This window comes from Chrysochloris asiatica, unplaced genomic scaffold (genome assembly GCF_000296735.1).
Source record: "Chrysochloris asiatica unplaced genomic scaffold, ChrAsi1.0 scaffold00041, whole genome shotgun sequence".
NCBI classification, from domain to species: Eukaryota; Metazoa; Chordata; class Mammalia; order Afrosoricida; family Chrysochloridae; genus Chrysochloris; species Chrysochloris asiatica.
In genome coordinates this window covers 5,412,257-5,424,853 of record NW_006408559.1, presented here as the reverse complement: position 1 = coordinate 5,424,853, position 12,597 = coordinate 5,412,257, and the positions used below count along the sequence as shown (strand labels likewise).

The 12,597-nt window shown below is 48.5% G+C and overlaps 1 protein-coding gene across 2 annotated transcripts in view; it reads left to right on the top strand.

The window, feature by feature from the left end:
* PLXNA4 (plexin A4) overlaps positions 1-12,597 on the top strand; it is a 482,253-nt gene that overhangs the window by 87,373 nt on the left and 382,283 nt on the right. The window contains exon 3 of one of the 2 annotated variants that reach the window (XM_006861145.1): positions 7,362-7,383. The exons of the other annotated variant lie outside the window; for it this stretch is intronic. Coding sequence (XP_006861207.1) covers positions 7,362-7,383 — 22 coding nt within the window. The remainder of the gene's footprint in view (positions 1-7,361; positions 7,384-12,597) is intronic. 2 annotated transcript variants of the gene reach the window in all.

Here is a 12,597-nt window from a genome sequence, read left to right as displayed (position 1 = left end):
CATAGTTACAGTAATGGACTGAAACATACCAACAACCACTATGAGTCGGTACCAGCTCGTTGACACCTAACCGCAACAACCAGAAGACCAAACTAATCAGTCTTAGAAGAAATATGGGCAATCAGAATGTTCCTTAGACATGATGCTGGCACGACATTGATTCCCTCACTTTGTATATGTCATCAGGAATGACCAGTTGATAAAAAAAAAAAAAAAGAAAAAAGGGACATCCTGTTTAACAAAGTAGTAATTGTTGTTGTTAAGTACCGTCAATGATCTATTCAATGATGACTTATAGCAATCCTCTATCGGCTTCTGAGGCTGTAATTCTTTGTGGGAGCAACAAAAATGAGGGAAACTCAATAGAGTGGATTGCCCTGTAGTTACAGCAATGGACTGAAGCATACCAACAGTCCTGAAATGGTGTAGGACTGGTCTGTGTTTCAGTCCATTAATCATAAAGTCCTAAGGCTTCGGTGGTGGATCAGCAGCCAGAGAACTGCTTTCAGAGTTTTCTAAGCTGTAAGTTTTATGGGAGCAGATTACCAAGTCTGTCCTCTGCAGAGCCATTAGGAGGGTTCCAAATGCCAACTTGTGTTTTAGCAGCCAAGACCTTAACCTTAACCAAGATTCCATCTTATATGTCTAGTCACTCCCCCCTCACCATTTTTTTCCTTTTACATAATTTTATTGGGCTAAATGGGCTGAAAATAATAAAATAATATTTATTGAGCACATACTACCTACCAGGTGCGTTATGCATGGATGATGTCATATTGGCAAGTTGATGGACAAACCATTTACTGTCCCTTCCATCTGTGGATAAGGAAATCGAGGCTCCAAGAGACCACACAGCCTAGAACTGGAGTCCTCTCAAATCCTCTCCTCCTCAGCTTCCAAGGATAGGTGCTTTGGGCCTGTTGTGTGCAAACCCATTCTTGCCTCTGCACTCTGAGTTGTGCGGGGACTTTTCAGTATAGGGTATACCAGGGTCACGCTGCTCAGAGGGTGTGGCTACGTTTCCTCCTGGAGAATGCACAAGGGAAACTGATTCTGCTCCGGGATACTCCATCGTCCCTCAACCACAACCACAACACGACGGCCCTTTACACTCTTCTCAGCTTCCTTGTTGTTGTTCTGAGGTGTCACCCAGTTGGCTCCAAGTCATAGTGACAGAACCCATTGCTACAACCTCTGAGTCCATCATCTGTCTCTGAGAGGGTCTTCCTCTTTGCCACTGACCCTCTGCCTTGCCCTCATTCCACCTCGTCTTGCCCAACTCTCCTCTTTGGGACCATGGCGGGCACCTTGAAAGTCACTCTGTGACCACCGCCTCTGTGTAACTCTGGGTTCCCAAGTCATGGGTACTTCACTGCAGGGTCAACCTGGAAAGGGAGGACTGGGAGAGCTCCCCATTGTCCATGCATTTACAAGGTGAATGTGGGAGGAGGTGGGGATTATAGAGCTCCGAGGTTAAGGTTTCTATGTGTAGAACTCTAGGTCTGGCTGCCTTCTGGTCCCCAACACAGTTCTCCTTCCAGTTACAATTCTCAGTCTCACCATCACATGTACTCCCCAACTCTAACACATGGACCCACACACTGCCAACATCTGTGAGAATGTCTGTGTGTCTGTACCTTTGTGCACACCCCACTCCCATGCATTTATATTGAGAAATACTCACAGACGCACACCATACACACACGTTCTCTTTCTGTGATCACATCCTTCCTGGTCAGGTGTCTGTCCTTCAGACTTAATTGTCATGGGATTGTTTCAGCTCAGTTTCTGCTGGGAACCCAGGACTAGGATGCGGAGAGGCAAGGGACTGCTCTTAGGCAACTTGGAGAGACCTAGACTCTCACCATTGACTATGAGTGTGTCGTTTCCTGCCTCCTGGAAAGCATGAAGGAGACACCTCCATCTGTGGTGGGCTACCTAACCTCCATCATTCTCCCCACTGGGCTGGCTAGTCAGTGGCCATTTTCTTCTGAGTGCACAGGGGCAGGCATGGAAGGACCTAGGGGGACCTCCCTGGACACAACTTTCCATGTCTGTGTTGTTGCATCCATAGTCAAAGTGGGCATCTCCATGAACGAACTTGCTGTGGGCCATCCAGTGGAATCGAGGCCAGCGGTGCCACCCCTCCTACAGTGGCCGACTGCTTGCTTCTGTCCTGGGTTTGTGGTGGCTGCCCTGGGTGCTTGTGTACGCGGGGCCACATCCCAGCGTGAGGGGAGGGTGGAGGTTTGGCAGGCTGTCTCTTGTTGTTGCACAAATCCTGAGGTTGCCTTTTTACTGTTTCAGTCCATTGTGATTCTGGGTCTTATGTGTCTCTGGTTGACAGAGATGGCTGACAGCCATCAACTAAAATCCGGGGCTCCCATTCTTCACAGAGCAACTTGGAGGAGACGTTGCTTGGAAACCTTTTCTGGGACCATCCAAGCACTGGACACTGGGAAACAGATGTCGTTCTTGACTGGGACCTTCCACTCATGGCTTCTCTTGCTGTGTGTCCAGCAGCGGAGCAGCAGGGCAGCTGAGGTATAGGTGGAGGCCTGGGGTGTCCCCCTTGCTCAGTTTATGGGGCCAGTCAGTGCTGGGCGCCCCCTCCCCGGCTCTGAGAGGCCTGGGCAAAGCAATGATCTTAGACAGCTGCACGGGGACTATTGCCATGGCCTTACATCACCAGCCCCTTGTCTCTCACGCTAGCTGCTTAGAATAGAAACCAGACCCCTGGTCCCCACGGACGGGTGCCTGTCTCGGAGCAGGCTGGAGGGTGGTGAGTCACATGTCATCTGATGTGAAGCCAGTTTGGGTGATTGCCAGTATGCTCAGAGAGGGGGCAGTTTTGTGGGGTGGGCTCTCTGCTGACCTCAGACACGGTGGGTGACTTTGACAAGTTGCTGGCCTCCAAGGTCCCATCAGTGGGTCGGGGGAAACCCTTAAGTCACCAGTCATTTCTGGGAACCTGTGGAGTCTGTAGTCTGTGTGGGGAGTCCCTGGGCCATAAACCCTTCACTCTGCAGCAGCATTAGAGTCCATGCCCTCTCCCGCCCACAGCCTTACCGAGTAGTGGTCAGACGCTGCAGGTACCTGTTTCCTGCTGGGAACTGCCCTTGGCCTGGCCTCCCAGGAGTTTTCTTTTCTTCGGACTTGAGCTTGATAAGAGAGGAGAAAAAAGGGCATTTTAAGGGGTAGGGAGTCGGGAAGGGAGCTGGGCCAATTGGCACAACACACAGGATTGCTGAAGACCGTCTTGTGTTGTGTGGAGACTCAGAGGTGCAGATACAGGTGACCACAGCACAGACAACCCTACACCCAGGCGTCGCGACCTGCAGACAACACCCACGCTGCTTCAGTCTCGGCCTCCCACTCAAGTCTCGGCTGCCCCTCCATATTCCTTCTCTCCCTTTCCTTCCAGCAGCTTCTTGTATGTCACACCCAGGCCCTTCCTTTCCATGCTCCTCCGATGGTAGGCAGTGGGGGTCATTGGAAGGACTGGTTGTCTCTGAATGGGGAGCCAGGCCCGGACAGAAGCCCCCTCAAGTCTGACAAGGATCCATAGGCAGTACCGATGACAACAGGCTGCAGTTTGAGCAACTGTAATAAGGAGTGGTTGTCATGGAAACAGGCTCTTGATGTTGGCCAGATTTCAGAATCTCTCCCCTCTCCCCACCTTGGTTATTTTCCTTCCTTCTTTGGTCTCCCTCTGGGGCTATTGGTAAGCACTAGGCAGAACTTGGTGGTCCCAGTGAAGACCCAGGAGCTGCAGATTGGGACAGCCTGGAGGCAGTCTTCCCACTAAGGCCACCCTATTGGATGAAGACTTGGCCCTGGGTGACTAGAAAGCCTAGGCCAGACACTCATACTTCCATTTGCAATCCCAGAGATGCAGGGGGGTGTGTCCAGAGGCCAGAGTGTAGACTGAGGCTGGAGACAGGCCCTCAGTGTGTGGGGCAGGGTTGGGGAGATAGCAGGTGGGAGCTGTACCTCAGGCCTGCCGGCTGCTCAGTGTAACCTGCAGCAGAGCATCTGTGAGGGGTGCATGGTCTCCGGACACGCATTCCTCATTCTCGGTGAAAAGTCTTCATGGGAATGGGAACAGACTCCAGGGTCTCATCTATCCAGGAGATTAATCCTCGAACTCCCCTACACCTGGTCAAAGTCACGCCAGGTCATGGAGCTAGCTCAAGGTGTTCAGAGAGAGAGGTTGTGAGTGTGTTGCTGTGTGCCCAGAAATAGCATAATTCATGGGCTGTGTGCCTCAGTGTCTCCACATGCCATGTCCCCTGATCCAACTGTACCCTACAAATGTCGTGAGGCTAAAAAGAGATAGCAGATGGCAAGCTCATTGGAAGGGAGCAGGTGTCTCTACTAAGGAAAGAATTATTGTTGAGGATTTATCATAAGCCCGTGTTGGAAAAGCATGGCCCTAGGAACAGCCCCCGCTGATGTGTGCTCAGAGAGCCTCACCTTCTAAATTTGGGCCTTGCTGAATTTCTACCCCTCCTGCCGCCCACCATCACAGCTGGGGATCAACATATCAGAGACGCCAGCTAAGCCCAAGATTAGGCTGGGTCCCAATGACAAGCAATATGGGTGCCCTAAGAGGCCAGGACATCGGAGTTGGGATTGGGTACACACTGTGACGGACAGAGAGCACTGAGAATCCATGCTGGGAGTGTCCAGTCAGAGGCTGAGGAAGGCGCTGAGCATGGAGAATGGGAGGCTGTATAGGAGGAGAGACAAGTGGTGGAAACCAAGGTAATGTCCTTATGGTCAGTCTGTGTGGTGCGGACAGCCAGTCTGGGTCAGAGGCCCAGGGAGAGGTGGTTACAGAATAATTGCCCCTAGTAGGTGCTGGACAAGCCTCCATTTACTGAATGGCAATGGTCACTGACATCACTAGGGACCTCCCAACATTTCCTTCTGTGTTTCCTTGGCCTGTGCTTTGGGGCACTTTTGTGTTAACTGTCCACTTTTTGCCGGCTCAACTGAGTTTCATGAGAGTAGCAAGGGATTTTCCAGAGAAGATAAATCTCTCTAGAGTTCAGTTAGCTAACAGCTCCAGCAAGAAAACAAGGGCTGGCCCAAGCCCTCTTGTCTCCCTGGGCAGTCACAGGTCAGCTATCCCATGTGGAGGCCCCTCCTTCCAACCAGTAAACTACATCACTCTAAGAGGCTGTTGTTTTTATGAGTCCTCAAGTTGGTTCCAACTCATAGCGACCCCGTACTGGGTTTCTGAGGAGTGGCTAGTGGGTTTGAACCACCCACTCTGTGGTGAGCAGTCTAGTGCCAATCCTACAGATTACACCAGGACTTAAGTTAGGAAGATAGCAAAAGATTAGAAGATATTCCATTCACTGTATTCCCAAAACAAACCAGAACTCTCTCATCTTTGAATTGCATTTGTACGGTCTCCAAAAGGAAATAAAACTGTGCATAAGACTCAGAAAAACATCCTATTTCTGCAACAGCCCTGCCCTTGGACACACATGTTCCCTTTTAGGCACCGTAGGATAAGAACTTGACCTCAAGGTTGGTTTGAACCGCTACATCGGTGGTTCAAACTCAACAGCTATCCCTTGGAAACCCTATACAGGGTTGCTATGATTAAGAAGTGACTCAATGGATTTAACAACAACCAACCTCCAGCGGCCCGTTTTTAACACTGTCTCTAAAGCTGGACACCAAGACTTTGTTGAGTGTTGAGGACGGACGCTTCATGTACGTCATCCACCCCAGGGACACAGAGGCCCTGCCTTGTATCTCTTTAGTTTCTAAGATGCGTAAACAGGTGACATCGAGCCAGTTGTGGGAGTAACAGGTAACATCACATACTTGTCAAGAGTGATGCATGACGTCACAGACAAAAAAAATGGATTTTCCTTTGAACATTTTGTGCTTTGGTGGGGGAATGTTCATAGAATTTTGGACATGAGAGATACAGCTTCTAAGCTTTCCAGTCTAGTCAAGTGTTGTCAGCAAGTCATTTTTGTCACTGTCACTGTTTGACATGAGTGTCACCCAGAACCAGAGAGAATTACTTTTGTAGGATCAGCTGGTAGAATGGTGTGCGTTACAGACGTGTGATTACAGTGCATGGATAGGACAGGACTGATCTCTAAGTCTATTGCCATTCCTTACAGAGATCCAATGGTAAAATCAAAAACCACAGAAAGCCACCTAAAAGACCCAAGTTCAGGTTTCTGAAGTGCCATTCCTCACGTGGGGCTAGAGTCGCTTCATCTTCAGAGCCCCATCTGTAAGATGAGTGAGATGAACCTGCTTCACAGGGAAGAAGTAGGTGAGAAAAAGCGTATCTATAACAGAAATGTCACAAGGGGTGCCTTTCAGAACAGATATTTATTTTCTCACTGTTTGGGAAGCTAGAAGTCCACATTCAGGGTACTGACTCCAAGGGGAAGGCTTTCTTCGTTCACTGTCGGGGAAGTCCTTGTCTCAGCTGCTTCTCCACGTTCTGTGTGGGGTTTCTTCCTGCCACATCTCTCTTTCCCCCATTTTGTTTACTGCCCTCCATGTCTAACTCAGGGAGCTCTGGTTGCGTAGTGATTACGAATCAGGCTGCTAACCTGAGGGTCAGCAGTTCAAAACTACCAGCTGTTCCGTGGGAGAAATAGGGGTTTTCTGCTCCCGTAAAGATTTACAGCCTTGGAAACCCTGTTTTAGGTGGTTGCTATGAGTCGGAACCGACTCCACAGCACATCACCACCACTACCATGCCTAATTTGTTTTTTTGTGTGTGTCTCAAAAGTCTTAGGTTTAAGACACACCCTACACTGACAATGGCATCATGAATACAAGGACCACCCTATTCTCAAAGGTGATCATATCCATTGTAGGATCAGCACTGGACATCGGACCACAAGGTCGGTAATTCAAACCCACTAGCTGCTCCTCAGAAACCCTATACAGGGTCGCTATGAGTCAGAACTGACTTGACGGCACTTAACAACAAGGATTAGAGTCCCAACACGTATTTTTTTTTTTTATCACAATTCTATCAGCAACACACAAGGAGCTCTGGTAGCGTAGTGGTTACGAATCGGGCTGCTAACCTTAAGGTCAGCGGTTCGAAACTACCAGCTACTCCGCGGGAGAAAGATGAGGCTTTCTACTCCCGTAAAGATTTACACCCTCAGAAACCCTATACAGGGTCGCTATGGGTCGGAATCGACTCGAAGGCACTTAACAACAACAACATCAGCAACACACAGCCTTCATTGTGATGGGCCCTCAGGGGCTCATTCCTGGTAACAGCTCTCTCTCCTTGTGAGAAATGCCTACTGTCACCTGACCTCAGTGTTTGCGTCTGTGAAATAGAAACAGTGTTCTAGCTCCTCCCTTCCCTTCCCCCACGTTAGCGAGGAAAGAATCTGAGAAGAGAAAAGCTTTGGGGTTTGTGAAACTAAGAAGTGGGATAAATACCCTATATTGATTATGATGATTATATCTGGGACTAGAGAAAATATGATTGCCTGGTTGCCAGGAGCAACCAGATGGAAATGTAGGAGTTGGAAGCTGGGTGGGGTGTGTCGAGAGAGTCCCTGAGAATAGAAGCACATTTGTATTCTTCCTTCTTACTCTCAGTCCTGCGCCCCTGGTCTAGCATTCTTGTTCCTGAGAGATAGGGTCGCAGCTGTACATGGGATTTGGCGGAGCTTGAAGCGAAGCTTGACTAAGGACCTAATAGGACATTTGCTTTGGACAGGTCAGGAGTGGACAGTGCCTTTTCCTCCACCAGCCACCATCTCCTTCAGAGCAGAGATATGAAGCATGGTGGGTTGGCAGAAGGATGGGGAGAGAGGAGGGTAATTATGGGCCAGGCAAGAGAAGAGAGTCTACCTTTGTGGATACCCCAAGACCCCCAGACAAAAAAGAGGTGAAGCAGAGCCCACCAGAAGTGTTGGGCAGGGTGTGGAGAGGCCCTGGGAACCAGGGAAGTCTTTTCTTCCTGAGCAGATCCCCGGCAGGTGCTGAGGGTGAGCAGATAAGCAAACTTCAGGCAGGTCTCTGAGTTCCAGCCTCTTGTGTCTTTAACTCAAGGTCCCAGGCACTGTAATGGGCTACAGCTTGTGCGGACACATATCAAGTTGTGTGCCTCACTTAACAAATGTGCTTGTTTACGTGGGAACCAAGACTGTCCCCAAATCTGTGCTTTCTCCCAGGATGCTGATATCTCATCAACAGGTCAGTAGCTGATGGGCAAATTTGGAGCACAAGGAATCCCCAAAATAAAGACTTGGTGGGCTAAGGAGCTCCTGGACTCACTGTTGATCAGCAGCCTTGTTTGAATCCCTTGCTGCACCCCTGGGTATCCAAGAAAGACTCATTCTCTGAGCCAACGATCCCTTCTCCCAGTGGGCCAGCCTGGGAGTTGTCTGTAGGGCATATTGACTTTCTGACCAAGGTCTCCATATGTAGATCTGTATGTTTCTGCACCTGAGCTGACCTTGGGGAGTGGTGTGTGTTAGCTTCCTGAGGACAGATGAAGGAACTGCCACCCAGGACTTGGAGGGTATGGATGGAGGCTGTGGGACTGGAGAATGCTGTCTCCTACCCTCGCACCCATCCGCTGAAATGAAGCTGCTCTAGCCAAATACACATCCTGACAACTCAGCAGATTTGACCCCTGGTCAGAGAGAAATAACTAATGGCTATGAGTAGTGTAGTGGTTAAGAATTGGGCTGCGAACTGCAAGGTCAGCAGTTCGAAACTACCAGCTGTTCTGCGGGAGAAAGATGAGACTTTCTGCTCCCGTAAAGATTTACAGCCTCGGAAACCCTGTGCAGGGTCTCTATGAGTCGGAACCGACTCCATGGCACATAAAAACAACAACAGTGAGTTGCAACCAACTTAATAATGGTCACTGGTTTGGGCTTTTTTTAAGCACTCAAAGGGCATTTTTACTAGTACACACTGGCCTAATGCTTTAAAGGTACTTCTGTGAAAACTATCTTGATACTAATGGCTAATGTTTCTTGAGCATTTGCCCTGTGCCAGGCGCTTTGGTAAGCATGCTATTTGTGTAACTTCGTCTACTTAAACCCTATGAAACAGTGTTATTACTACCCCATTTTACAGATGAGGAAACTGGGTCTCAGAGAGGATTGGCCATTGCACAGTGAGTAGGGGCTGGAGCTGGGTTTGAGCCCAGCGTAGCTGACTCCTCAATCTGTATTCATAATCGCCATCACTGGCAAATCTCTCTCCATTCCAGACCACCCTATGCTCCTATAAGGGTATGGTCCAACTTGCTGGTCTCTGTCCTAGTCGAAGGCTTCTTTCTTTCTTTGAACTTGTGATTGTGATTTGAAAATTCACAGAGTAAACTGGTTTTTCATTCAACACTGTGTACATTTGGTGACATTGGTTGCAATTCCCCACAATGCAATAGCATTCTTCCCACTTCTCTATATTTTCCATTTCCATTCATGCTTCTTTCCTATCCCTTCTTGCCTTTTGACCTTCATCCTTGGACAAAGCTGCCTTTCTGACCTTACATGGTTGGTTACTCTGAGGAGGGCACATCTCCCTGGTGGCATTGTTCATCCTGCTGTTGTCTACTGCCGAGTCAGTTCAGACTCATAGAGACCCTGGACAGGGTTTCCGAGGAATGGTTGGTGGGTAGGAACCACTGACCTTATGGTTAGCAGTTCAGTGCTTATCCTACAGCGCCACACCAGGACTCTGCTCATACGGTTTGTTGTTGTTGTTATTAAGTGTTGTTGAGTCAGTTCTGATTCATAGCGACTCTGTATGGGGTTTCCAAGGAGCAGCTGGTGAGTTTGAACCACTAGTGTTGTGGTTCAAACCGACCTTATGGTCCAGAGTTTTATCCTATAGCCTGTTGTTGTTGCTGTGAAGTGCTGTTCCGACCCATAGCAACCCTCTATAGGGTTGCTGAGGAGCAGCTGGTGAGCTTGAATCGCCAACCTTGCAGTTCAAACGGCTTTGCAGTCTGGCGCATTAACCCACAGTGCCACACCAGGACTCTTGTAGACCTGTCTAAATGGGTCCCTTACTCATTCTAGCCCTCACTCTGCCTCCGTGCTGGTTTTCTAAGTCTCATTGACACCTGACCTCTTCTGTTCAGAAGATTCCATTCTTCCCACCCCCTACGGAAGTTGAAACTCCTTTGTCTGACATTCTTGGTTCTCAATGATGTAGCTGCAACTTGACATTCAACTCTTAGCACTCATTGCTGTTCCTCAAGCTGCACATATGAACCAACAACTAAGGCATTTTTGTTCTTCTGACCTCTACCATGCAGAAGACCCTTGCTAGTTATTTCCTTTGGCTGGGATTTCCTCTCTCCTTCCTTTCCCCTGGGTTCCACCTGTACACACCCAACCCAGTCATCTTGCCAGGCCTAGCTCAACCACCATGGTATTGGGTTGTTTGATGCCTTCAGCTGGGCTTACATTCCCTTCCTCTGGACTTGCATAAGATTTGATCTGACTTGCTTTTACCAATATTTGTATTGTGCACATATGGTCATAGCGACTCTATGTACAACAGAACAAAACACTGCCTGGCTGGGCACCATCCGCACAATTATTTCTACGTTTGAGCCCATTGCTGCTGTCATTGTATCAGTCCATCTCCTGGGGTGGGGGATCTTTCTCTTTTTTTTGACCCTCTACTTTGCTTAAGCATAATGTCCTTCTCCAGGGCCTGGTCCCTCCTGATCACATGTTCCAAGTACGAGAAATGAAGTCTTGCCATCTACGCCTCCAAGGAGAATTCTGGCCAAGACAGATTTGTTTATTCTTCTGGCAGTCCATGTCCTTTTAATATTCTTTTCCAACACCACAATTCAAATACATTGATTCTTCTATGGTCTTCTTATTCATTGTTCAATTTTCACGTGCGTATGAGGCAATTGAAAGTACTATGGCTTGGGTCAGGTGCACCTTAGTTCTCAAACTGATATCTTTGTTCTTGAACAGTTTAGAGAGGCCTTTGACAGTTACTGAGCCTCTCCTATGTGTCCCATGCTGTGTTGGGTGCTGCTGGAGACAAGGGGGAAATAATAGGTCGCAGTTTTCTCTGGCTGCCCTAACAAATGTCCACCAAGTAGTAAAGAAAAGAGACATATCATCTCACAGTCCTAGTGTCTAGACGTCTAAGCCAGCATCTCCGCCAGGTTGATTCCTTCAGAGAGTTCAGAAAGAGGAACTACTCCTAACTGCTGTGAGCTCTGGCAGCCCTTGGCGTTCCTTTGCTTGCAGCTGTGTTGGCTTCTGTTCTCACGTGACCATCCTTTCCCTGTGTCTGTTTCCAGACCCGTTCTCCTCTTTTATAAGTGTTCCATTCAGATGGGATTAAGACCTACCTTGGTCTAGTGTGACCAAGTGCTAATTTATATGTCTTCCAAGATCCTATTTCCAAACAAGATTATAGTCACAACTACCAGAGGAGCTCTTGTAGCGTAGTGGATATGAATCGGGCTGCTAGTCTTACGGTCAGCAGTTCGAAACTACCAGCTGTTCCGTGGGAGAAAGATGAGGCTTTCTGTTCCTGTAAAGATTTACAGCCTTGGAAACCCTGTACAGGGTCGCTATGAGTCAGAAACGACTCCACGGCACATAATAACAACAACAACAGAGGTTAGGACTTTTCTGGTGCCTTTTCTGGTGCCCAGTTCAATCCATTACAGCCCTCAAGGTACTAACTGCACTGAGACTTGGTGTCAGTATGTGTTTGATTTCTTGTGCCTGGTTTCTGTCCGCTACTAGTATCTTCTTGGAATAAATGAGATGGTTGAGAATCTTCTTGCTCAAAGGAGACAGGTAGTAGGAGGAGACGGTGGTAAATTGAGTTGTGTTACCCAGAATGCCAAGAGTGTGGTCCTTTGTTACTTTGCATGACTAGGAGTTGCTCTGCCTAAGGAATCCTTCTTATATTCTTTTCTGGGGAGGGATTGCTTGCCCAACCTTTCTCTAAGTAGCGTGGCTTGCTCCTGGGAATTGGGTCCTTGGTTGGCAAGCTGCTGGCCTAGCATGCCAACCAACGTGACCTAGCAGGAACTCTGCCTAATGCTGTGCTGGACTCACGGAGCCACGGAATGGCTGTGTTTGGGGCATGGCATTATCAGAGGAACATGCTAGAGCAGGGGTCTGCCAACCCAGGGGCCAAATCTGGCCCACACCTGTTGTTGAATGGCCCACAAAGGAAGAGTGCTTTCCACCATTTTAAAAGGCTGAAAAAAAAAAAAAAAGAAGTAGTTTTAAAAGGCTGAAAAAAATGTCGTAGTGCTGGAAGCCTGAACCACATCCAGATCTCCAGAGATGGGAAATTCCCACTGGAAAGGACAAGCAGACCAGCCTGGAGTGGCTAGAAGAACAGAAGATACTTCTTAAAAGAAATACCTACAGGAAAAATATAAAACAACATAGGCAGACCAACTGTTACTACAAGAACAAGCAACAGGCTTGCCCAGGAAACATCAAGGCAAGTGGTCAGGTCCCCTCAGTGTAAACCCCCTTCCAAAACTAAGACTCAGTGGGAATACACGCTGTGATTGGTGACCACGCTCGACACCGATAAGGGGAAGTGAGAGAAAAACAG